Source organism: Balaenoptera acutorostrata, chromosome 6 (assembly GCF_949987535.1).
Source record: "Balaenoptera acutorostrata chromosome 6, mBalAcu1.1, whole genome shotgun sequence".
Taxonomy (NCBI): domain Eukaryota; kingdom Metazoa; phylum Chordata; class Mammalia; order Artiodactyla; family Balaenopteridae; genus Balaenoptera; species Balaenoptera acutorostrata.
In genome coordinates this window covers 77,250,324-77,276,835 of record NC_080069.1, presented here as the reverse complement: position 1 = coordinate 77,276,835, position 26,512 = coordinate 77,250,324, and the positions used below count along the sequence as shown (strand labels likewise).

The 26,512-nt window shown below is 37.6% G+C and overlaps 1 protein-coding gene across 5 annotated transcripts in view; it reads left to right on the top strand.

The window, feature by feature from the left end:
* CEMIP2 (cell migration inducing hyaluronidase 2) overlaps nucleotides 1–26,512 on the top strand; it is an 80,496-nt gene that overhangs the window by 10,035 nt on the left and 43,949 nt on the right. For 4 of the 5 annotated variants that reach the window (XM_057548513.1, XM_007182259.3, XM_057548511.1 and 1 more), the window contains 9 exons: nucleotides 7,944–8,286; nucleotides 12,446–12,586; nucleotides 13,206–13,767; nucleotides 17,382–17,551; nucleotides 21,138–21,326; nucleotides 22,994–23,163; nucleotides 24,892–25,101; nucleotides 25,413–25,618; nucleotides 25,759–25,828. In XM_057548513.1, the coding sequence (XP_057404496.1) occupies nucleotides 7,956–8,286; nucleotides 12,446–12,586; nucleotides 13,206–13,767; nucleotides 17,382–17,551; nucleotides 21,138–21,326; nucleotides 22,994–23,163; nucleotides 24,892–25,101; nucleotides 25,413–25,618; nucleotides 25,759–25,828 (2,049 nt within the window). In that variant the 5' untranslated portion in view covers nucleotides 7,944–7,955. The remainder of the gene's footprint in view (nucleotides 1–7,943; nucleotides 8,287–12,445; nucleotides 12,587–13,205; nucleotides 13,768–17,381; nucleotides 17,552–21,137; nucleotides 21,327–22,993; nucleotides 23,164–24,891; nucleotides 25,102–25,412; nucleotides 25,619–25,758; nucleotides 25,829–26,512) is intronic. The other variant, XM_057548514.1, reaches the window with a different exon arrangement.

The window sequence follows — 26,512 nt, the reverse complement described above, 5'->3', positions numbered from 1 at the left end:
AGGCTAACAGATATGAAAAAAGACAGGATTAATGAGTATATTTGGTGGCAGAAAAATCAGACATCTGCCTCCTATACCTTGCATAAATGAGAGAGGTAAAATAATGAATTAAACTATTTCTTAAAGGTCACTTACTTTAAAGTGGGAAAGTGTTCACTGGGTTTACTTTGGGCATTAGATATAAATAAAGACTCTGTTTTGAGGGACCATATTTTAACAGGAGATTCCAATAGAATCTGCCAAGGATATATACACTTCAGTGAAATTGTAGCTAATTTGCTAATCTGAAATCCTTAAATACAGACCCATGAGCATATATTGTTTCGTTTTCCACGAAAGCAAACTCTTGGTATTTGTAGTTAATTTTTGTTTTCCAGGGATTTACTGTTTCCTGACTATAGTTTTCTAGCAAAGAGGGTATAGATTAGATGAAAAGTGAATTTCTAAGCAGGGAAAAAAAATGTCTTCTAACTTTAAATAATAATTATTCCAACTCAAATGCTTAGTGTGAAAAATTTTCTTTTTAGTAAATTTAGTCTTTTTAGGACTATATGTTTGAAATATTCCTTGTGATTTCTCGGTATTGTGGTTTAATAGAGTTAGTGTGTATTGAGAGAGTTATTTCCTTTTGAGGGGGGAGATAATGTGAACAATATATGGTACCAAACTGGAAGTCAGGTGCATATTGGTGTTTATATATAATAGTAGGTTAACTTTTGAGCATATCATTCATCATATGTGTCTAAATTGACCAAGTGGAGAAAAGAAGGTAGAAGATTAGAATTAAAGTGTCTCAGTACCTTATCCTTTCACTTCATAGGGAGCTGTTGATGATTCAGGGTTGGTACATTCCCCTTCTATTTCTGAGCATTGGCCTCGGTGTGATCAGCTTAGTAAAATGAGCAGAAATCAATGCAGGTAAACTAACTCTGCAAAGTGTCTTATTTCTTGGGAATGTGCCAGACAGTTGCAGGTGCTAATGACTCATCCTGATTTGGAGAGTTGAAGGACAGAGACAGAAGGGCTATGACAAGTGCTGGGTAATAATGGAGAATGTGTGAATGTGACAGTGTGAAGGCACTGTCCTGTTTAGAAGTCTCAGAGTATTCATTTCTTTGGGAGTCTGGTTACACAAAACCAAGCAGATCTCTGAATGAAAGTGAACTTATTTTTTTTCCCACCATCTGTCTATTTTCTCTCAAATAGCTATAGGAATAGACCTAGCATTTATGCTGAATTCCTTTGCAGTCACTGTTGTAGAAAAATGTGTTTTATCTTGTTTGGTCTGGGAATAGAATATGTAATAAAGTATATTCTGCTAAACTATGTATAAGAGAATTCCCCCTCTCCGAAACTCTCTTTGTTTTATCCTTTGCATTTGAAAATCTTTATATGAGAATATTGATCACACTTAAATATTTGACAGTTTGTGAAACTAAAGATCCTAAAAGTCAACTTTGCTAAGTTTGTTTCTTACTGAATAGTTTTGAATGATTGAGTTGTTGAGCTCATTGTTTATCAACTACAGACATAATCTGAATCTAAAACAAAACTAGATGAAACATCCTACCTCCTACTCCCCCGCCCCACACACACAAAAAACCCAAACCTGAAAATCACCTTGATGTTATTCTCTCTTTTCCTTCTCTTAAAAATAGGAGATTGGAAGTTAGAACCATTAATTGAAAGTTCAAGGCCATTAGGAGCTGGTTAAGAATTTTGTTAGGTCATGATTACTAGTAATTATAAACAAAATTATCATTTGTTTTCATGATAATTCGCGAACACCTCTCTTTCCTGACATAATTTACTTTTATTTTTGCTGTGACTGAGCATACCAGTCAGTGTGTTACAAAGACCTACTAAGATCTTAATAAAAGGAAAAGTTTCCTTAGCCAGGTTTTGGCCAGTTGTACTGAAACTCTCAGAAAGTAGACTAATTTGTGGAACTGACCTTTAGGTTGGATACTGTTTCAAGAATTATGTCCTTCATCAAAGAAAGATAAACTTGAGGAGATCATGCCAGTTTCTTGACTGTTCCTACAAGCCTGAATTTTCCATTCAAAAATAAGTTTTTAGGGCTTCCCTGGTGGCGCAGTGGTTGAGAATCTGCCTGCTAATGCAGGGGACACGGGTTCGAGCCCTGGTCTGGGAAGATCCCACATGCTGCTGAGCAACTAGGCCTGCGAGCCACAATTACTGAGCCTGCGCATCTGGAGCCTGTGCTCCACAACAAGAGAGGCCACAATAGTGAGAGGCCCGCGCACCGCGATGAAGAGTGGCCCCCACTTGCCGCAACTAGAGAAAGCCCTTGCACAGAGACTAAGACCCAACACAGCCATAAATAAATAAATAAATAAAATTAAAAAAAAAAATAAGTTTTTATACCAAGTGTAGGCAGGATTTTTTTATAAATTTATTTATTTATTTTTGGCTGTGTTGGGTCTTCGTTTCTGTGCGAGGGCTTTCTCTAGTTGCGGCGAGCGGGGGCCACTCTTCATCGCGGTGCGCGGGCCTCTCACCGTCGCGGCCTCTCCTGTTGCGGAGCACAGGCTCCAGACGCGCAGGCTCAGCAGCTGTGGCTCACGGGCCCAGTTGCTCCACGGCATGTGGGATCCTCCCAGACCAGGGCTCGAACCCGCGTCCCCTGAGTTGGCAGGCGGATTCTCAACCACTGCGCCACCAGGGAAGCCCGGCAGGATTTAAAAGAACTTAAATGAGTCAAAAGTATTGCATTTTCATTAGGTGTTCAGTATGATGGGGCCAATATGCATGGCATAGCAGTGGGCTGTGGGACACCCCTACGTTGGGTTGGAGGGGCTGGATGATTTTGCACTATAGGGCAAGTGTCCTCAACCACTGTGTAAGTGATAAGCACTTGTGGTAGGCAATTGGCCTTGTGTATTAGTAGCTCAGCAGTAGAAAGAAAATGAAAACTCAGCCCTTTTAAAGAGTTCTTAGGAGTTTTGAATTAATTGCCGCTCTCTCTGTATTGGGAAGACTTTTCCTTTGATCATAGCATTTATTTGCTGTCAGCATAACAATATAAAGTGGAATGGAACATTTCCTTTTTCCTAAGTACCTACTGCATTTCATAATGTGTGGCTAAAACTTACAAATATTGTGAAAATTTGAACTTGTCTAGATGGTTTGCTGTTCTTTATCTTTAGAATTTCTATTTGCAGTTGTTAATAATACCCTTTCAGTCACCCACTAGATTGCATATTAGCATTTTGTAAAAATTAATGCGTTGACTTTTTTGCTTGAAGTAGTAAATGTTCTCAATTTTTCCCAAATTAGGGCAACTAATATGGAAATTAGACAAATTTCCCAGAGCCTCAGGGATGTTGAAAAAGGAGTAAATGGGAAATTCCAATCTGTGTGTGTGTGTGTGTGTGTGTGTGTGTATGTGTGTGTGTGTGTGAGAGAGAGAGAGAGAGAGAGAGGGAGGGAGGAAAACAGTAAGTTCTAAGTTCAGTAAGCACTTACTGAGTTCCTGCTGGGTGTAAGTTCCTGTGAGAATACCAAGAAGAGTAAGGTGTTGTCCCTGCTCTCAAGAGGCTTTTGGTCAACTGCAGGAGATGGACACGTACTTACATTAACTGAAACATAAGGCAGAAAGCAAGGTGATTCAATAAGAGTTTTAAACGGAGTACAGGGAAGAGCAGGCAGGGAACTTATTGTGGAATCCTGAGAAGCCTTCATGGATGAAATAGCACAGTATTTGAAAACTTTATAGGAGACTATCTCAGTTTTCTTAAAATCATGCCCCTTTTTAATAGGTCAAAAAACCCCAACTATGATCTCCTTTAATGTTGTTGAAATTTCAAAATAAATTACTTTCTGTGATTATTGTAATTTATAATCAAATTAATTAATTGAATACTCTTACCAACTGTAAGCCCCTCCCACAGTTACTGTTTGAGTTTATACACTCTTTTTATCCAAGAGAAGAATTTTATTTAAAATAACCACAAATTTTTAAGGTATTTTTTTTTGTGAGGGCAACTGAGAATTTGACAAAAGTACTAGGTTTTGAACGCTACCCCTTTTTTCAGCATTTGCATATCTTTAAGTTGATATGATTTTTTTCATACTTTTAGTAATTTCTTTCATTATCTACTTTAAATTTTGCCTAAATTCCTGGTGCAAATTTTTAATTGCGTGATTTTATTTTTAAATTAATTATTACCAAGGCTTTTGGGCTACTAGGTTTTTAATCATCCAGGAAATAAATACTCACAAGATAATTCTTCTAAGGAACATCTAAATACCAAAAATTATGCTCCAAAAGCTTTGTAGAGTGTATTTCCAAATTTGATATGAATGACTTGGGTTATTCCTCATTTTGGATTGTTTGTCTGTGTTTAGGGGTTTAGCACAGTCCAAAATAACTCTTAAAATATATCTTAAAATACTGGTGTGTTCCTTCTGTATACTATGTGCTTTCCACTAGAAATACAGCCCTTTTAAAAATGACAGATGATATAAACAAATTAACAGTATATTAAGTAAAAACTTCCATCTGTAGTAAAAATTTTAAAATGACACCTAATGCTAGCGTTGAATAAAGCTTGCAAGCCAGGGGAAACTCTTCATCCTCTTTCCTCTATTAGGTTTCTCCGTTGTTCTTGGGAACATAAACTAATGTTCAAACTAATGCTACCAGTAATAACAACCTTATGGACTGAGCAGCCTGGAAACCTATCACAGTATTTCATGATATTTCCTTGGTCAATTTCACTCTTCCTTCAAGCAAGTGATTTAAAATTGAATTTAGGACTCTGTGTAATATTGTTTAACTTTTTATACTATTTCATTGACACAAATACTGTTAAAATAAATACTTGGAATAATTAAAAATAAATAAATAATAAAATTGAATTTAGGAATTGCATTTCTTGGGGATGCTGTATATCTTTTATCTTTTTCCCCCATAGTCCCTCCCACAATTCTCTAATGACAGTAAGAGCTCGCAGTTGCTTATTGAATGAGTGAAATGACAATTTTTCCGCATGAATAATTGAAATCTAGCTAGCAATCAATATATTTTAAAGTAATTGATTTATAATACTACTAAAGCAAGCTCCTAAATGTAAAGTGAAATCCTAAAGCAATGTATTTGTGTCTTATTAAAAAATTGTAATAAATTACGAGGAAAATCTGCATATTATTATTTTCTTGTAAATTTATTCTAACATAGTTTCAATAATGTGTTACTTAGGAAAATAATGATTGTATTTGTTGCTTATGTATTTACATGTTTTTCAGTAAAATAGAGCTAATGGACTCATAATATATAGAAAAATATATATACAGTTTTGCAGAAGGGTCCTGGGGAAAACATACCATGATTATTTTTGATTTATTGATCATATTAGTTTGTGGCAGACACCATCTGAATTTTCATGTTAGGATACCATTTTGTGAATGTGAAGAGAAATATTTTTCCCAGTGGGATGGTGACTTCATTTAGGCTCTCACTGCCTTTTTTTCTGTTGTTTTGGGTACCTCTGGAGACATTATCTCCCACAAAAGGGGCCTCCAGGCTGTTAAGTAATAACAACCTTTCTCACCCTGAAACAATCAAGTATCAAGTGATTTCAGCTTCAAACAAAAGATTTCCACTCCCTTTCAGAGGAGATTATAGTCTGATTCCCCTCTCACCCTGGTGAGCCTGGCACTCAAGAGTATCTAGTTTAGTCCTTTCTTCCTTAATAGATGATCATAAAGGGGTCTTTGTCGTACTCTCTCATTTGTTCCAGCAGGATGTATCTATTATTTTGGTCTGCTGCTTGACACATACAGCAGTTTCTTTAACAGCACCTTCAATCATGTTGTTCTCCCTTTGTCATAGAGCTTAAGCTTCATCTAAATAATTACTTTTGTTCAGAAATCAAACCCCACAAAGCAAGTGTTTTTGACAGACACGCTCTGAGAATGTTCTTTGCCCCATGTAAAATCAGCATCAATTCCTGATTAGATTCCCTTTCTGTCCCCATTAATTTCCAGGTCGTTTGGGTCCTGGGAACACTTATTTGTGGCTTCTTTAATGGCCACATTTTGTGTTTAATGGATTTGCTGTAGTTTAGAGTAGTTTGGAAGTACCCTTTTTTGTTGTTTTGGCAGAAGGTGAAGGGGATTAATTATAAGAGTATTGAATGAAGTCAGGTGACTCTGAGATGCTGCAGTTGTTAAGGAAGGGAAGTAATGAACATCATGTTTCTTATTTATCCACAGTTGCTGAAATAAGAACATTAAATGACAGCGCTTCTTTCCCTCCCTCCCTCCCTCCCTCCCTCCCTCCCTCCCTCCCTCCCTTCCTCCCTTCCTTCCTTCCTTCCTTCCTTCCTTCCTTCCTTCCTTCCTTCTTTCCTTCCTTCCCTCCTTCCATTCTTTCTCTTTTTCTCCCTCCCTACCTCCTAGCCTCCCTCTCCTTCTTTAACTTGGCAAAGTTACAGAGTAAGGTTTCATTCAAAACTTATTCTTTTATTCGAAAACTGGTAAATGCTTACTATAAAGAATATAGAAAGTAAAAAGGACTGCCGTTTTGTGTGTATGTCAGCTTCTCTTAGATAAGAAAGAATCATGTAGAGTCTGGTAAACTTCTGCATGAAGAAGTTCTGAGAATATTAAGGTGCCCTTTCAGACTCAACACAGGGTCTAGGGTTCTAGTTATACCCTTGCAGAATTGATTCTTTGAAATTATTGCCTCTCAATTGTTTTGGAAGACACATGAGTGTAACTGTTAAGAGCCTGAACTCTAGATTCAGAATTCTAGGGTTCAAGTCCTGGTTCTCTGTAAACTAGTGAATCAACTTTTCTAGTCCTCAGTTTTCTCATATGTAAAGTGGGGATAATGGCACCTACTCATAGATCTGTCGTGTTAGATGAATACGACAAATTAAATGTATTAGATGAGTTAACACACGTAAGGTGTTTAGAACAGGGCCTGGCAGTAAGTGCTCTATGAATGTTAGCTATTTTTAAAAATCATCTTAACCATAATCTTTGAATGCTACTATTTTTTAAACAAAATTTGAGGATTTAAAGAAATAATATAGACTTTCTCATTAAATGAATTCACAGTCTGTTAAGTGATAACATGGTTAAAACTAGTTCAGTTGCTTTACAAGGAGATAAATTTTGTGGAAAAATTAGACACCTAAACATGCATGCTTGCCTACTGGAACTTGTTAGGGCCACCTTATGGTCCTCATATGACACATGGACTCCAACTTCAATTTGAAGAGATTTACAGTAATGATACTCAAGGTGTGACCACCTGCTTCAGTGTCACCAAGGTACATTTAAAAAATGTGAACTCCAGGGCACTCTTTCCACCAATTGAGCCAGAATCACTGGGGTGGAGAGCCTGGGAATCTACATTTTTAACAAGATTCCCTGGTGATTCTTATGCACAATTGAGAACAGTTGCCACAGAACAGTGGCTCTCAATCTAGATGCTCATTAGTGTCACTTGGGGAGCATTTAAAAGATACAGATGCTTGGCTCCTGACTTAATTTTGGGAGTGTGGCACTGGGCATTAACGTTAGCGGGTGATTATAATGTGCAGGGTGGAAGAGCCATGGCATTAGAAGATGATTAGTGAAGGTGATTGTTGACATAGTTTATTATACCAGGATATAAGCTGACTTGATATTTTCAAAAAATCATTACAGTGGTTACCAGGGACTGGGGAGAAGGGGGGAATGTTATTGCTTAATGGCTATAGAGTTTCTGTTTGGGATGATGCAAATGTTGTGGAAATGGATGGTTGTAATGGTTGTACAACATTGTGAATGTGCTTAATGCCACTGATTTTATGTTTAAAAATGGTTAAAATGGTAAGCTTCATGTTATGTATATTTTACCACAATACTAAAAAAAAGCCATTACAATTCTCACATTTCTGAGCCTTAATTTTCTTTTCTTTTCACAGTGACAGTATATCATGCATGCCACTAATTCCAGGGGCCACTCCCCTGCTTTCCTGCAACCTCAGAATGGAAACAGCCATCGCTCATCTGGCTATGTTCCAGGGAAGGTTGTCCCACTGCGTCCCCCTCCTCCTCCAAAGAGCCAAGCTTCAGCCAAATTTACCTCTACCAGACCGGAAGCCCGGGCCACCTTTGCTTTCTCATCTGAGGAACAACAAGCCCAGAGAGAAAGCCGAAAGCAGAAGAGGCACAAAAATACTTTCATTTGCTTTGCTATTACTAGTTTTTCATTTTTTGTTGCACTTGCAGTCATTTTAGGAATATCCTCAAAATATGCTCCAGATGGTAAGTGCGTATGTGTGCATGTGTGCATACAGAACCCATTCTAGGAGAAGAAAGAAGGGAAGGAAATAGTAGAATAAATTCTGAAAAATCTTTTGTTATTTTAACTTGGCTCTAGCTTACTAATATATAATTAGATAATATGAGGTGTATCTTCTTATGAATGAGAGCAATTGTTAAAGGAATCCACTGGAAATGATAAAATTAAAGGATTGCTCTTCCTTTCCATTTTCCCACTTTGTCCCAGGACTCAAGACTTTCTTGGAGCATTTCTTTTCAAAATAGTAATTTTAAGAGTCTTTATTGAAATCCTGTGGTAGCACAATTTCATCTTTTGTGGTAGGTATGATTTTCAGACTGGCACAAGTTTTTAGTAATAAAAATTACTAAATGCAGTGATAAAGTATATTTAATTGAAAAAAAAAGTGAAAGTGATAAGATTTGTGTTCTGCCATTTGAAACCAGTTGGGGAGACAGTTCCAAAAGAGAAGCTTCCAATATTTTTGAGGAACAAGGTATATCCTTAAAGAAAAACATCCATTAGTAGGTATAAGTTCTGATACACTTGTCTTCATAGTTAAATATCATTTAGGGAGATTTTAATTTCTTAAATGGCCTTTGCTTTTCAAGTTGGTAATATAGCAGTACTTTGAATGATTTTGAAAAGTTTACTGTCAGTCAGCCTCAATATAGTACCAATGAAGAATGGCCTCATAATATACCCTATCCGTCTCTCTGAAAATCAAAGGGCTCAGCACTGTGGAAAAAGCAGACCAGGCCACTGGATTGGCACCATACTGGTCTGCATTTTTTTTTATAGTCTGCAACAGATTTTTGTTGAATTAGTGCCTCCTTAAACGGGTATAATGTTTGAGAAGCATTTTACCAGTTATAAGACTTAGAAATATTAGTTTATTTAGTTTTCATGGGTGATTTAGGGGTCTTATAGACTTTAAGGTTTTGGGGGGAGGTAATGTCAGTACTTCTAAGAAAATAGACCTAAAGTAAGAGACATGTTCATTCAACATCTTTGTTGGCCAAGCCAGTAGACCACATAAAGAACTTGCAACATTGCTTTCCATTGCACATAGCATTGACTTTCTCTCCCCTTTTCTCCAGAGGAATAACCAAATTCACTGCTGTTGATTCATTCTTTCCAAGTAATCTACAGTAAAGGGATGCTAGATTATGGAAAATCAGAGCTGAAATCTGTGGCTTTAATTGATGTTTTCATATTCCAGCTAAGACATTGAATTGCTGATGTGGTTCCTTGAATCAACATCGTTTAGTTTCACATTTTGGCAGTATAAGGCCAGAATATCAGTGGAAAGATCTGGTATGCTGAAATATTTCAGGATCAGCCTCACTGTGGTTATTGCTGTTACATAACTTTGATAATGCATCCACTACTCAACAAATGGGTAGCTGAGAAGGTGGGGCTAGCTAAGCTATTTTTTTGATGCTTTCTGCAGACTATATATTTTCTCATTAAGTGTACTTTACTGGAAAAAAACAGACTGGAATTTTTGGTGATAAAAAATTTCTAATGAAGCATGCTTTCCTGGGGAATAATTATAAACCATTAAGAGGAAATATATAACTATTATAGTAGGCTCTAGATCTTTTGAGACTTAGATTCCTTCGGGATTTCCTTCTGTAGCTGGGTACAGTGCTTGTTACCTGGGGCCTACATTTGCTTATGATATCATGGAGCATTCCAGCTAAATGTTTTATGGGTAGAGAGGGAAGTAGAAGAAAAGCTCAAGAAATCCTCAGTATTAAGTCAGAACGAATTCAAGACGTGTTTTGTTTCTTCGATGGGAATTAAAAGTTTAAGGATTATTCTTAGTATAATAGTGATGATCATTGATTTATCAGAATTAAATATCAATGATTATGAAACTGCTAGGAGAAAAACTAATTCCATGAAATAATTGCCAAGGTCTTAACTAGTGGGACTAATTTTAACTGTAGTGGTTATTATCACCTCAGAGAAAGCGTGAACCAACATGAATGCTTAGAAATAGATGCTTGCATTAGTGGTGTGCAAGTTCAAAATGAGGAATCACAATTTTCTTCCTATAGAAAATTATATCTTTGTGATGTACCCAGTGTCTCTACTTTTTCTCATATTATCCCCCAACATATACCTTCCACCTTCATATGATTTGCAAGCATATCCTGTCCATTCTTACCTTTGCTTAGTTTAAATGTAGGCTATATCTTGGTATTCTAAATGAGCAACCAAATGGACTTGGATAGTAAGGGATATTTGTATCACTGGTATTCTTATCTCCCCTTCATGCTCCTCTTATTTAAATACTGTCCACCCTTTGGGGATCTATGTCTAGTGTCATCTGCTCCACTGAAGCTGCATCAGTTACTCTAGCCCCACCCCTCTTTTCTGTGAGCTCTTTTGCATCTAAAGTAGCTACCACATTGTTCAGTATTATTTCATACATGGCGGCTTTTTCTCCCAAGCTAGGTTATATGTTCTGAGGGCTGTGAGCTCATTCTAAATTTTATAAATTATATACTTTATAAATTTTACACTATCTAGTCCAGAGTGGATAAATTGATCCTCAATAACTACCTGGTCATTAGTTGGTCAAAATTGGTGTGATTTTTTTTCCTCTCTTTTCTTCCAAATTATAGCAGAAACTAAATGTCTCATGCATTAAATAGCTGTGGCAATGCAAAATACTTTTATGTTTTCCTCATCATCTATTCAAGAGGCAAATTCCTTTTTTTTTAAACACTCCATTTATTTTTTATTTTATTTTTTAAACTTAATTAATTAATTTATTTTTGGCTGCATTGGGTCTTCGTTGCTGAGCGCGGGCTTTCTCTAGTTGTGGCGAGTGGGGGCGGCTCTTCGTTGTGGTGCGCGGGCTTCTCATTGCGGTGGCTTCTCTTGTTGTGGAGCACGGGCTCTAGGCCCGCGGGCTTCAGTAGTTGCGGCACACGAGCTTCAGTAGTTGTGGTGCATGGGCTCAGTAGTTGTGGCTCACAGGCTCTAGAGCGCAGGCTCAGTAGTTGTGGCGCACGGGCTTAGTTGCTCCGCGGCATGTGGGATCTTCCCTGACCAGGGCTCGAACCCGTGTCCCCTACATTGGCAGGTGGATTCTTAACTACTGCGCCACCAGGGAAGTCAATTTCTTTTTTTGTAACATATCTTACACGTTACTAACATACTATGTACACTATACACATCTATTTTTTTTTAAAGAAATATTTATTTATTTATTTATGTATTTATTTCGGCTGCGCCAGGTCTTAGTTCTGTGCGGACTTCTTAGTTACGGCATTGTGGCCTCTGGACTCTTAGTTGCGGCATGCATGTGAGATCTAGTTCCCCTACCAGGGATCGAACCCGGTCCCCCTGCATTGGGAGCACGAAGTGTTACCCACTATACCACCAGGGAAGTCCCTCAAGAGGAAAATTCTAATTCTAGTAAAGAAATGCTACAAGGAAAGTAAACCTCATTTCTTAAAGGGGAACTTCCATATCACTCAACTTGCTGAGTAATCTAGGGTTTGGCTTCTCTAATCTGCTGTTTCCTCATCTCTGAAAATGAGAAGTCATTCTTTGGCCATTTGGCTCTTGCAGCTTTGCTGGGAAAGTGTACATGTCTGAAGATAGTGATGTTTATCAGCAGCTGCCTTTGGAATGAAAGAAGTGCTATTATCACCTACTTTATGATTCACTATGCATAAGAAGGAACCTGGGAAGACCTAATATACATATTGCTTAGCAATTTCCATTTTTTATTTACCAGTGTGTTGTGAACATATTTTCTTTTCTAAAATGGCTTTCTAGAGTGGGTCCAAGAACAATTCAGAGTTTTGCCTCTTACTGTTGATTTATTTCCAGAGTAGATAGTTCAGGCGAACTCTGTTTTCACCTTGTGGACTCTGACCCGAACCAGAGGATGGCAACTTGGTTTTGTGGTGAAACCTTTTTTATATATTGAGGAAGTAAAGGATTTGACACATCTCTGCTTGGTGGGATGTATGGGACTTCCGTCCTTATGGAAGGAAATTAAAATATGTCAGCCCATTACTTGCAGGTTGCAATAAATGATGGTAGTACTTGGATTTGGCTAAAGGTATTTTTGCATATTGTTGGTTAATGGGATATCGATATTGCATTGTTTTATAGAGAATTGCCCAGATCAAAACCCCCGTCTCAGGAACTGGGATCCAGGACAAGATTCTGCAAAACAAGTTGTTATCAAGGAGGGAGATATGTTCCGCCTGACCTCAGATGCCACAGTGAATTCTATAGTCATTAAGGATGGAGGTAAGTAGTGGTCCCTGTCTATGGGAACAGCAAGGTTGCTCTTTACTACAGGGCAACGTTTGATGTTCTGTATGTAGAAAACTATTTTTAGCTTTTAGGATGTGGTGTCACTCTAACCATGGAGACAGGAAAAGTTCCTAAGGTATAACAGTAGAATTCGAGAGCTGGAAGGGCCTTAGAAATCACTCAAGTCAAGACCCTTGATTTATAGAAAAGGGAATAGTTCCAGAAGGTCATCTCTCATAGCTAAATCTTTGTTACAACTATGGACAGTGATGAGAGAGTTAACATGGGTTATGTTACGTATGGGTTAACATACGTGAAAGTGAAATTCAGATTGGTAGAGTCTTAGATATTTTTCTAGAAATGGTTTACTTTTAAAGTGAATGGATTGAAATTCATACACATGGGCATTTTTAGGGTGTTGAGATATGAACTCTCCATTTCTTTGTTTAATATGTTTTGAAAACAGGTTCAATTTTCTAAGCAGACTTCTAGTAAATTCTTTTTCCCAACTTAACTGCGGAAGTGCTTTTTTCCCCTCTTAAGATGAAATTTATTTCTCTGTACCTCAGAAAGATGTTTCAGAAGTTGGCTTACTTAGTGTTATTCCCTGCAGGACTGCTTGTATTTGGGGACGATAAAGATGGATCCAGAAATATTACTTTGAGGACTCGTTACATCCTGATCAAGGATGGTGGGGCGCTTCATATTGGAGCAGAAAATTGCCGCTATAAATCCAAAGCGACAATTGCCTTGTATGGCAAGTCAGATGAAGGTGAAAGTATGCCAACATTTGGCAAAAAATTTATTGGTGTGGAAGCCGGCGGGACACTGGAATTACATGGGGCACAGAAGGCATCGTGGACGCTGTTGGTGAGAACTCTGAATTCCTCAGGCTTGACCTTTGGCTCCCATGCCTTTGAAAAGGACTTTTCCAGGGGCCTCAATGTGAGGGTCATTGACCCAGACACAGCCAAAATTTTGGAAATTGAGAGGTTTGATACCCACGAATACCACAATGAAAGTAGGAGACTTCAGAAATTCCTGAGAGACCAGGATCCAGGACGGATTGTTGCCATAGCTGTTGGAGATTCAGCAGTCAAAAGCCTCTTACAAGGAACCATACAAATGATCCAGGACCGGCTGGGAAGTAAGCTGATCCAAGGATTGGGCTACAGGTGGGCATACATATCTCTTTACCTTCCTTCCTGCTATGTATTAGCATCTGTGTCTGTGTGAGAGGAGAGCGGGATGGAGAAAGAAACAAAACACTTCACAGTCTGACTTCACGGTCCAGAATGGCCACTACCATTTGGAAGTCTGGTTGCCTCTTGCTTTGAACTGGAGGACAGAAGACTGTTTACAAAGTTCTTTTCTTGGCTTTGGTTTATGAAGCACTTTGTGAACCTTAGCATTGGGCTTGTGAAAAATTAAGAACAGAAATGTACTGAAAAGCAATCAGGCAGTTTAAGGAGATTGACTTCCTTCTTTTATTATCTTCTGAAGATCATATGAAACTCAGGCTAGTTGAGGCACCTTATGAATTGAAAGGTTAGGGCCCAATTCCGTGCTAAGGTGTAAAAGTTGTCTGAAAAGATTGAGGAGGGGTGGAACATGCACAGTTTTCTTTTTCTTTTTCTTTCTTTCTTTTTTTTTTTTTTGAATCCTTTAATTTGAATCTGCTTGTTTGATTGGCACAGGCCTCTGGGGCCCTGGCACATGTGAGGAAGCACAAGTTGGAAGGCTACGAGGTTCATCCAGATAGTAGGATTCATTCCTACAATTTATTCTTGTGTTCTTATGCCATAGTCTAGTTAATCATGATTTCCTAATGCAGTTCTGGGTTCTGGGGAAGCAGCTGGCTCAACAATTAATTCAAAAAAACAGAAGTTTTAATTCTGCTTACTGTTCACAATAAAGTCAGGGAATATCTGCAGTGAAAAGCAAGAGGACTTCAAAACTCCCATGTTGAAATGATCTAGTTATTATTTTTTCCTTTGATGGTTGGTTGATCTAGTTATTATTTTTTCTTTGGTCAGTGTTGGAATGGAATATTATCTATAGATATTGTAGAGAAAGTTAAGAAGACAAAAATTAGTGAAGAAAAAGCATCTGTAATGTTCTTAAAAATGCTTTTTACTCATCCAGGGAATATTTAGGGGATTCTAAGCGCCGGGTACCCATAGATGCTTAGATGAAAGGACACTGTCTCAGAGTCCTCTTTTAATCTGGTGGATAAACAGAGACCTAAGTAGAAGGGGATCGTACAATGAGACACTTAGTGCAGCTACAGGGTATGATGGGAGTGCAAATAGAAGGAGCCTTGGGGAATCAGTAGAGGCTTCCCAAAGGTGAGAAGCCCGAGGGAAGTTTAGGAGTATACTGTGTAGGCTGTAGAGAAGGAGGGCTTAGAGGTGGTTTTTTTTGGGGTGGTGGTGGTGGTGATTTAATTAAATATTATACATATACAGAAAAGTGCTAAAAACAAGAATGTAGAGATTAATGATTTATCACCATGTGATATCGGGGTAGCTACCACCCAGATCAAGAAAGAGAACGTTGCCAGTGTCCTGGAAGCCCCCATCCTATCCCATCCTGTTCACTGACCACTCCCTCTGTTCACCAAAGGTAAACCACTCCCCTGAATTTGTGGAGAACACTCAAGTTCAGGTTTGCCTGTCTTTGAACTTCATATAAATGGAAGCAGACAATATGTTATATTTTGTGTCTGGCTTATTTGCTCAACCTCGTTATTGAGTGTCGTTTATGTTGGTGCATGCAGGGTGGCTTATTTTCATTGTTGTTTATTTTCTGTTGTATGACTATAGCACAGTGTATTTACTGCTGGACATCTGGGTGGTTGTCCAGTTCAGACCTCTCTTATAAAATGTGCTTCTCTGAGTGTTCTTTTATCCATCTCTTCATGCTTAGGTACACATATTTCTATAATTTATAGACCTATGAATGGAAGTGTGGTCTGTTCAAAGTCAGACACCTACTTTGTTTCACTATCCAGTAATACCGGAGATTACAACTTTTGTTTCTTTACGTCATTATTGTTCTAGGTTTGTGTGTTCATTAGCTATGAATATTTTGTTTGACTTTTTTTGGGTTCCTCTCCCTACTGTTTCTAAATTCCCTTTAGAATTTAGAAATATTGCTGCTGATTTGATGGAGGAATTAGAGTTGTGATCCTTTGCCAACATTCCATTGCACTGACATTATCTCCAGGGTACATAAACATGCCCCTTTGAAGATAATGTTCTGGCATGCTGAAATTTTCCTCAAGTGGAGGAGGGAAGTAGGAGTGTTTTGGAGATAATATCAATAGAATAGAACATTGTTTTATAGTTGCTGAGGCAGTTCTGGTAAATAAAGGAAGCCTCTGATATTCTTCCTCTTCCCTCTCACACAGGAGATAATAAATTGAGACATTCTTCGTTTGATTCTTTCTGCTGTATCAAGGAATATAAATAGAGGTATAAAGCACAGTCGGCCAAAGAGTAGCTAATCCACGCAGGGGTGGGTGTAGAATCTGTAAGGTTGTAGGCATGCTTTGGTTAACTTTCATCCGTGAATATCCAGCCATCTGTCTAGCATAGATTACATTTGGCATTTTTTTTTTCTACAGTAGGAAGTTGACATTTTTCTTCTCATGTTTTAAACCAGGAGTCTTAAGGCAAATTTTCTGACTTTTTAATCTTTGTTCTTTCTTTTTTTTTTTGATTGATTTTGCCACAAACTTGAGCAAAGTCCCTGGGATGTTTATCACAGTATCACAGAAATAAAATGGTGTTTTTCAAACATACTGCTTTCAACAAATAGATACAAAGCATGTAAAATTTTAAATCTATTGGATAGTGATTCTACAGTTTTAATTTAAGAATATTAAGAAACCAATAATCGAGTGGTGCTCAGCCTTGTTTGCATACATGAGATCTTAAAAAAAAATCCCATGCCCAGGGCCCACCCTACATCATTTACCTCAGGATCTCTGAAGGCTAGGACACACCCCCCTGCAATTTGTGCAGTTAAGGTTGATACCTAAGGCTCTAAACTCTGACCTGTGACTCAGAGGTTCTCAGTGTGGTTCCCAGACCAGCAGCATCAGCATCACTTGGGAACTTGTCATAAATGCAAATTCTATGGCCCCGCCTCAAACAATCAGAAGGTGGGACCCAGCAATCTGATTTAACAAGCCCTCCAGGTGATCCTGATGCCTACAGAGTTCGAGAACCACTGCTCTAACTTGGTGGTTCTCCAGTGTGGCTGCACAATCGTGGCATCTGGGGAACTTTAAAAACAGACTAATGCCAGGCCCCACCTGTAGAGATTTTGTTTGCACCAGCATGGGCTGGGTCTAAGCATGGATATATTCCTAAAGCTCCGTGTGATTCTATTATGCAGCTAGATTTGAGAACATAGCAGAGAGGAGAGTGGAAAAGAGAGCAGGTAATAATCATTTAAAAAGAAATGGGTTTGTGCCCAGAATGATATAGGAATGAAATGGGTATGCATTGAGGAAGGAAGTCAATGATTAATTGAAGTCATAGTCATCAGTGTTTCACCTGTTACAGAGCTGGACAAACAAGGATTTAAAATTCAGGTGCGTTTTCTTCTGTGATGTCAGTTATTTCAGTCAAGTTTGGACTTGCAACCACACATGGAAAAAGAGGTGGAGGGGTTGACAAAAATGAAATAGAGTTAACAGCACCTGTCATAACATCTGTGTTGGGGATTTGGGTCAGTACCATGACAAATAATCAAATGCACCTGCTTATTTTCCTTCTAGGCAAGCTTGGGCTTTGGTTGGTGTCATTGATGGTGGAAGTACTTCTTGCAATGAATCTGTGAGAAACTATGAGAATCATAGTAGTGGAGGAAAGGCTCTTGCCCAAAGAGAATTTTATACTGTGGATGGTCAGAAGTTCTCTGTGACAGCTTATAGTGAATGGATTGAAGGTAGGCGAGTACAGTTTATACTCTTGTAAGACATTGGTAAGTATTGTGACAGATTTTTTTTTTTAAGTGTTATTGTATTCAAATGACAGTCTGTTTAGATTTCTCAACTGGTTAAAGATGAAACCTATAGTTTCCCTACTGTACATAATCTTTTAGACTCAAGAGTTTTTTCTGGACTAGAAAATGATCTAGTTTAGGCACCCCCCAATTGGACTTTTGTTCTTCATTCTTGAGTCATATGGTGTAGTTAATGGATTTGCTTCCTGGATTTGGTACCAGTTGAACCAATCTGGATGTGATCGGGTGAGCTGTCTTTGGTTATGTTCTGTGACAGTGAAATGATCTTGTACCTTAGATTTTCTCGTTATATAGACGTGTCGGCAAATATTACCTTTGAACACATGCTGTATAAACAAATTACTCATTTTCTTAGCAATTTTTCCTTGATAATCCAGCTACGACATTTATCTGATGGACAAATTGGAAAACACAGAAAAGTACAAAGTTAAAATTAATGTTTAACCCTATCATTCAGAGTTAATTAGCACTCTTCAATTTATGTTGCCTCCCCTAGTGTTCATTTTGTTTTAACCTGCTTTCCTCTCCTTAAATAATGTATTGTAAAGTTACCTTAGGTCTTTACTTTTTCTTCAGCATATTTTAAAAATAATAATCCAAGAACTGTCATGTCTAGCACTGATGCTCTCATTTTTTCTCTTAAGGATGTTCACTGCAGAATTTCTGTACTTACCGACTTTGCTGCTAGATTTTTTTGGCTCCAGGTAGATAGGCAGCCTTCTGTCTGTGCTTGCCCACCAGCTTTTTTTTCCAACCAAAATTAATGTGAAATGAGTCATTAAAAAGTGCTTTATTACATCTGTAATTAGCCAGAAAGGTTTATTTTAGACTGAGCTTATAACTCTGTTTTGAGCAGCACTGTAGCAAAGTATTCACTGAAATGGATTTCTGGAGACAGAATGCCTGGGTTCATATCCCAGCTCTTTTACTTACTATATGATGATGGGCATGTGACTTTAACTTCCTAACCCTCAGTTTCCTCATCTGAAAAATGGAGATAATTATGGAAACTACCACATAGAGCTGCTGTGAGTATCAAATGCGAAGAATATGAAGTTTTTTAGCACAGTGTATATAGTAAGCACTAAATAAAGGTTAGCTATTTTAACAATAATGCAAACATGACCTGGGTGTATTTTGTGTCCTTGTAATTAAAGAGAGAAAGTCTTTTGCTTTAAAACAGAGTTCCTGGTATGTAACAGGGACTTTTCACATGTTCCATCTAAGCAGCCTTCTGAGTCTGAGGTGAGGAGATGGTTTCTATTATGGATAAGGAACCTGGAATTAAGCCTTAGCTTTCTGCCTCCAAGACTACTGCTCTTTTGACCACGTCATGGTTGCCTCTGGCAAAAAGCATAGGTAGATGAGAAGTATTTCTAAGCAGGAATTTGGATCTGCATGAAGAGTTTAGTGGAACTGCTTCCAGGGAGACTCCAGGCAGAGCATAACACTGACAAAACCTTGAGTCAACATTTCCTTTGTGGGAAATTTTGCTTTCATTTCCACATTACCAATGATTCCTCTCTTCTGGAAGAGGATACATTCTAGCTATCTACTGTAGGATATTGTTTGTATTCTATGTTCTCAGTGGCTCCTATTTTCTGGATGAGGTAGAAATTCTCTCCAGGAAGCAAGGAGGATAAAACTTATGTCCTTTCATACTTCCAATTCAGTAGTGCTAATAGGAGATATCTCAGGTAGGATTTTCTTCTACAGCCAGAAAAAAATGAGGAATAATCGAACAATACAGATTTTTTCCATGTAACATAGCTTTTTTTTTTCTTTAAACAGAAACAAATTCTGATGGTCTTTTAAGCCAAAACTTATTCATCTAGAAATCTTTTTTTAAAGCATTATTGAAATTTTATATGAAAAAAATTAATGTTTCTTAGTTCTTTTTTTAGATAATTCTTTTTGGTAAAATCTGAAATTTGGGGTAGTGATTGTCATTGCTACCATGAGGTTTTTGTTTACCTTTGCTTTTAACCTGCCTGTTTTGATTCTTGGGAAGGCAGAATGATATAGAGTTTAGGAAATTGGACTCTGGAATTAAGTTAGCATTCATTTGCGGGCTCTATCATTTTTCAGCTGTCAGTCAGACTCCTTGGCCTTTGCTTTCTTTATCTTTAATGCATATAATAGTTCCTATATCTCAAAGTTGTTTTGATGAAAAGTTATTATGTATGTGAAATCCCACAACTGTTCGCTATCGTTATTGTTTGAGTTACTATTATTATTTAGACAGAATTCCATTATAGGCTTTAGTATTTATATGCAAGAAACATATAAAAAAAGAAAACACTTTACATTTATTAGGTTCTTTTTTTTTTCTTGTTTTTTTTTTTTTTTTGGTGCTTTGTAGAAACAGGAAAACATGGTGGATCAGAGTCTAAAGGAGCAGAATTCAAGACTTGCTCAGGTTAGGTTTTATCAGGATGTCCTCAAGACTGTAAGGATATTTGTGTTACTCTTTGTGCCTTGCCTAAATTTCCCTCTTTTTTATTCCCCTAACTTGAGTAAATGAGGTTTTTTTACTCCTATCATCGACTTTTAGAGTCAGTATCTTAAAGTAGCCCCAGAGTAGTTTGCCAGTTAATTAGAAGGATGATAGTGAAGTACAGTTAGTAAACAGATATCTTTGAAATGTGGTGTTTTCCCACATTTCCATATTTTCCATAGCTTCCATCTATTCCATATTCATTTGCATTAAATCACTTTTTGAACCATGACAGATTATATCATGGACAGTTTAGAAGCAGGAAACACTTCTACACTTCGTTGCATGTTAAAGAGTATAAGTTATGGAGATGCTGGATCAACCTTTCAGCTTTCATCTGCCTAGTTGGGAACCAACTCTGAATTTCAAAAGGAGGTATTAGGAGAGATCAATAATTAGTAGTCCCTGGATTGCAAGCCTGACGTTATCCCAGGAAAGGAGCTGAGTTGGACTGGGGCACTATCATGTGGCCTTTAGGTCACATTGCAGATAATAGTGGGAATACTCATCCCTTCAGTAGACATTTATGAGTCTGCACTATGAGACAGAGCAGTGAATACACAGATGCATGTACTTTGCTGCCTTTACTGATGTAGCTTCCAGGGAGGTGAGCTGTCTTCCCATTGGAATGATATGAATCATACCAAAGAGAATATCAGAATGAGAATACCGGAGATAAAGGTTACTTCCAGCAGGGATGTTTGGGAAGTACTTAAAGGTTCGCCTGAATTTTATCAGATGAATAGTATCTTGGTTGACGAATTAAGAGTGGAAGGACACTGTAGATAAAGACTAAAGGATGAAAAAAGGCACAGAAATGAGAGATTGCCTAAGGCAAGCTGTTATTCTTAATATTAAGATTATGTGTGTGCTAATGTCCTGTCTCATCCTGTGCATGGATCAAATTGAAGCATTGCTGACTTGTGTTTATTTTAACTTTTGATTTGTGAGTCAGTGAGGGGGTTGATTTTACAAAAAAAAAATCACTTTCTTTCTTGCTTTTTGGTTTAGGTGTTTCTCTTTCAGGTTTCCGGGTAGAGGTCGTGGATGGAGTGAAACTTCATCTGCTGGATGACGTTAGTAGCTGGAAACCTGGAGATCAGATTGTGGTTGCAAGCACGGACTATTCCATGTACCAAGCAGAGGAGTTCACCCTTCTCCCCTGTCCCAAGTGCAACCGCTTCCAGGTCAAAGTCAAAGGTATCAGACTGCTCAGAAGGCTCTTGGGAAACACTCTTTTTGAGATATGACTCCTGGAATTCTTTGTTTTTCCTTCAGTCGTCATCATCATCATCATCAATATTGAAGATCTTAGCAGTGGGGTGCTTTGAACACTAGAGTCCCAGAGGATGTTAGATAAAAGTAGTCATTGAGCAATAATGTTGATGTTAATGATGTGTTATAGGCAAATCAGTGTTTTTGTGCCAGTTTCTATGTTAAAAAAAAAAAGATGCAGACTAGATGGATTGATTTTTTCAAGATCCTTTCCAACTACTTTCTTATTAATTTTCCACTATTAAATAATAGTAAACCAGATTCATTTTTTAATAGAAGTCTTTCTTTTTTTAATTAAAAAAAATGAAACTCATGGTTTTTGAGTGTCTACTTTCTTGGCAAAAAGTAGATCTCACTAATATATTTAAAATGAAACCAAAAAGGTATTTTCATAAAACTACATTTCCTATCATAATCTTGAATAGTATATTTTTTGAGAGAGAGCAATGTACAATAAGATTCTTACTGTAAGCTGTGTTTATAAAGGATGACTGACATTTACCAGGTACTTATTTTGAGCCTGGTAATAGGCAAAGCTTCTTCCTTCATTGCCTCAATTATGGGATTCATTGTGCATTTCACTCATTATAGTTCCTTGCTTCTGTAATAAAAATATACATTTTTGATACAAAACAAAATAAAAACAAAACAAAATAATTTATAGTAACTATTTAAAAGTACTCAATGGGTAATTTAGAGCTTTGAAGGTTAAAGGAAAATTTTTTGCTTTAGAAAAAAATGGGATTGGCCCACTTAGCAGTTTTTTCTTGTTTCATTCAGTTTTGTACTTTTCTTTCTTGACAATACAGGGTATAAGCAGAAAACAAAAAGCTAAAAAACAATGATACGATCTGGCATTAATTTCAGTTGGAAATTCCCACTCTTGTTAACAAGTCTACATGATAATGAGTCTCCATAATCTCAACTCCTTGATATATTTGTATTTTTTCTTCCTGAGTTTATATAGTAAAGATCAGATAAAAGCTCATTCTTAAAGTGTTTCTAAGCTTCCAATAAAGGTGGGAATTTAAAAGTGCATAATAATATTACAATAAGAAGTGGGAAAGGAAAGATGGTTATTTCTATACTGTTAATGTCCAAATGCAGATTACTTTAGCTTTGAAGTAGAAGCAAAAACAACTTGACACTCTGTTATCAACATGTACAAAACCATTTGTTTTCCTAGATCCAACATGCATCTGGGTCTTCATCTGTCCTCAAGGGAGTAGAACAAGAGCACATGGACAGGAAGCAGAGAGAGAGAGAGAGAGACAGCATGGATTCTTAGTTAGATTCCGGATTATTGGTGCTGTTCAAGAGAGGACTGAACTACTTTAGGGAGGAGTAAGCTCTCTGTGTGTGGGTTTGATAGTTGGTAGTGAGGGTTAAGGCATTGAGTAGGGAATTAGACTAGATAATCCTTAAAATCTTTACTTCCTGGGATTCTGTGGTTCTGAGGTATTGAAGAATGGAAGAAAACAATACATTTTAATAATGTCTTGGAGTTACAGAATAAAGAGGACTATCTTTTTGACGTAAGTTTTATGTTTTCATTGTTCTAATGTTATTTTTGCTTTGCTCTCATCAACCAGAAACGCCTCAGTTCCTGCACATGGGTGAGATTATAGATGGTGTAGACATGAGAGCTGAGGTTGGAATTCTTACCCAGAATATTGTAATCCGAGGAGAAATGGAAGACTCATGCTACGCTGAAAACCAGTGCCAATTCTTTGATTATGATACCTTTGGGGGACATGTCATGGTAGGCAAAAGGATTTAATGAACTCTTTGAAACCCTGGCTGCTAAGTGCATGTGGAAAAAACTTTCAAGTTTTGGAATGAGATCTGTATGGCTATTGAAATCATATTTTATTTCTTTATCCAATAACAATGAGATTTTAGATGATTAAAAGATAAGGTTATATCTTTATTTAGTTGATCTGGACCTATAGTTAAACCATTTAAGAATTGTCCCATGAAGGATTAAATCAATCTACATTGGGAAGAACCAATTATACAGACAAAAAAACAAATAATCTCAGTATCATGCATGCAATCTCTGAAAGAATCAGTTTTTTTTTTGGTTATTTTTAAAATTTTTATTTATTTATTTATGGCTGTGTTGGGTCTTTTTTTTTTTTTTTAGGTTTTAGTTTTTTGGTTTTTTTTTTTTAAGGAATTCCTTTATTTTTATTATTTTTATTATTTATTTATTTTTAGCTACGTTGGGTCTTCGTTTCTGCCCAAGGGCTTTCTCTAGTTGCGGCAAGCAGGGGTGCCTCTTCATCGCGGTGCACGGGCCTCTCACTATCGCGGCCTCTCTTGTTGCAGAGCACAGGCTCCAGACGCGCAGGCTCAGTAGTTGTGGCTCACGGGCCCAGTTGCTCCGCGGCATGTGGGATCCTCCCAGACCAGGGCTCGAACCCGTGTCCCCTGCATTGGCAGGCAGACTCTCAACCACTGTGCCACCAGGGCAGCCCGGGTCTTCGTTTTTGTGTGAGGGCTTTCTCTAGTTGCGGCAAGTGGGGGCCACTCTTCATCGCGGTGCGCGGGCCTCTCACTATCGCGGCCTCTCTTGTTGCGGAGCACAGGCTCAGCAATTGTGGCTCACGGGCCTAGTTGCTCCGCAGCATGTGGGATCTTCCCAGACCAGGGCTCGAACCCGTGTCCCCTGCATTGGCAGGCAGATTCTCAACCACTGCACCACCAGGGAAGCCCCGAATCAGTTTTTTTTTTTAAAAATATTATGAAACGGTAAGCAGTACACATTCAAAATATGTTTCTGTAAAGATATTTTTTGTATGCAGATTTTTATTCTGTAAAAGTACTGAACACTTACTGTGTGCTAAGCATTGCTCTATGTACTAATGTATTGGACTCCTGGGCTGCATTTTGGCTACATGTGTCTTAAAATCAGTTTTTGTGCATTGAGTAGGCTATTATTGTTTGCTACGTTTCTATTGCACTGATTTCTAAAATGTTGGTCAGTGTCATTTCTTTGTTTTTAGTAGTGTGATAAAAAATCCAGTGTTTGTAAATATTGAGATCGCTCAAGTGGTGGATCAACAGTGGCATTTTTAAAAAGGACTCAAGTAAACAACAGTATGTGCTAATTAAACATTGAGGGAGGATTTAGAAATAATTATTTATCAAACTCTGGTGGAGATTATAGAAATGAAAGAATAAGACAAGACTGGAAATGGCCAAAATATTTGAACAAACCCAAACATATATACAGAAACCATTTCTGTAGTTTTCCTTGTTACATTTCCTTTATTCCTAATGAGAGGCTATTTTTATTGCTCTTTAAAGCATTCACTTACGTAAGGAAGCATTTGCTAAATTACGATCCAGGAAAACAGTCTAGTCTAGTCTCCTTCAGATATTTTCTATTAAAACAATATTTTTTGCTACTTTGCTATTCTGAGCTACTTTGCTGAAGCTACTTTGCTTACGTATTAGTTTGATTTTGGTTATCTTTGTCTTACAGATAAAGAAAAATTTTACTTCAGTCCATCTTTCTCATGTGGAATTGAAACACATGGGTCAGCAGCACCTGGGGCGGTATCCTGTTCATTTTCACCTGTGTGGAGACGTGGATTATAAAGGAGGGTACAGACATGCAACATTTGTGGACGGCCTATCTATTCATCACAGCTTCTCAAGGTGTATCACTGTGCATGGGACAAATGGCTTGCTGGTAAGTAGCCTCACATTATGTTGATGCATATTATGGAAACAGTTAACTCTCCTTCATTCTCATGACTTCTCAATTTTATATAAGTAAGCTGTTATACGACATGTCTTACTCTATCCTGCTTTACTGAGAGTTCTGCTGTTTTTCTCTGTTCTTTTAAGAGATCAATGAACCCTGACATTTGACTTTGCCCCATCAGCTAAGATGAAAACTTCTTTTTGCTTTTGTACTGAGCATGCCTCATGAATAGCACTTGTCGCTTAAACTGCAGTCAATCTTGTTACCAATGACATCATACACTTGTATTTCTGCAGATAAAAGACACCATCGGATTTGACACACTAGGTCATTGTTTCTTTTTGGAAGATGGTATTGAACAGAGAAACACTTTGTTCCACAATCTGGGACTCCTCACCAAACCAGGCACCCTACTTCCCACTGATAGGAATAACTCCATGTGTACCACCATGCGGGAAAAAGTGTTTGGAAATTACATCCCTGTGCCTGCAACTGATTGTATGTGAGTAATTGGTGGAGTGAAAAACTCACTTGTGATGGTCAAGGGCTGCTGGCTTTTGGGGAAGATGTTTTGGGGGAGGTTTTTAATAGGTGGGATTTTTCCTGATGAATGTTTAAATCACCTTAATAAATGCCTTTCAGGGCTGTTTCAACTTTCTGGATTGCTCATCCCAACAATAATCTGATTAATAATGCAGCTGCAGGCTCACAGGTAAATAATATTAAAGTGCTTCAGTTTTTTTGTATTCAAGTTTATAAGTATTCTGGTTTATATATATGCAGTGTAGTTTGTGGTAATCTAACTCAAGCACCTTGCTTTCTGGTGCAGCTTATTTCATTGAGAGCAGGCTATGGTTGAGATGGTTCTTCTATTTCTTCTAAATCATTTGTGCCAGTTAGTATTCATGAGTGTAGTAAGACAGGTGCTAAATGCCAGAAAAGAGGTGGGCTCATATCTAGGGTTATCATGTCATCTCCAGAGTGTATTTTTAGTGTATTATGTACGATCTTTCTGGCTTCCCTAGTTCGGTCGTATATTAATGAGCAAAGAAAGCCTTATGAGAGTGGATTATTCTGTAGAATGTTATGACAATGGTCATTCTGGTCAAAGGGGCACATCCTTTTGTTAAATACAGGGATTGTATACACTTAGGAATTTCATCTCCTTGGTAAAGCAAGGACTCAATTGTGTGCCTTAAATTAACTATGTGCCTTAAATTGTTTCACATACACATACACAGGGATAACTGAAGAGTATAAATGAACTGTTTTTGGATGACAGAAATGTCTCCAGGATAAGCTTGGGGAAATTTACATTTGTAAGTGTGTTTTTAGAGCTGCTAATTTATAACATAAAAGTGAATCTTTAAGACATGATACTATTATGAGTATATCT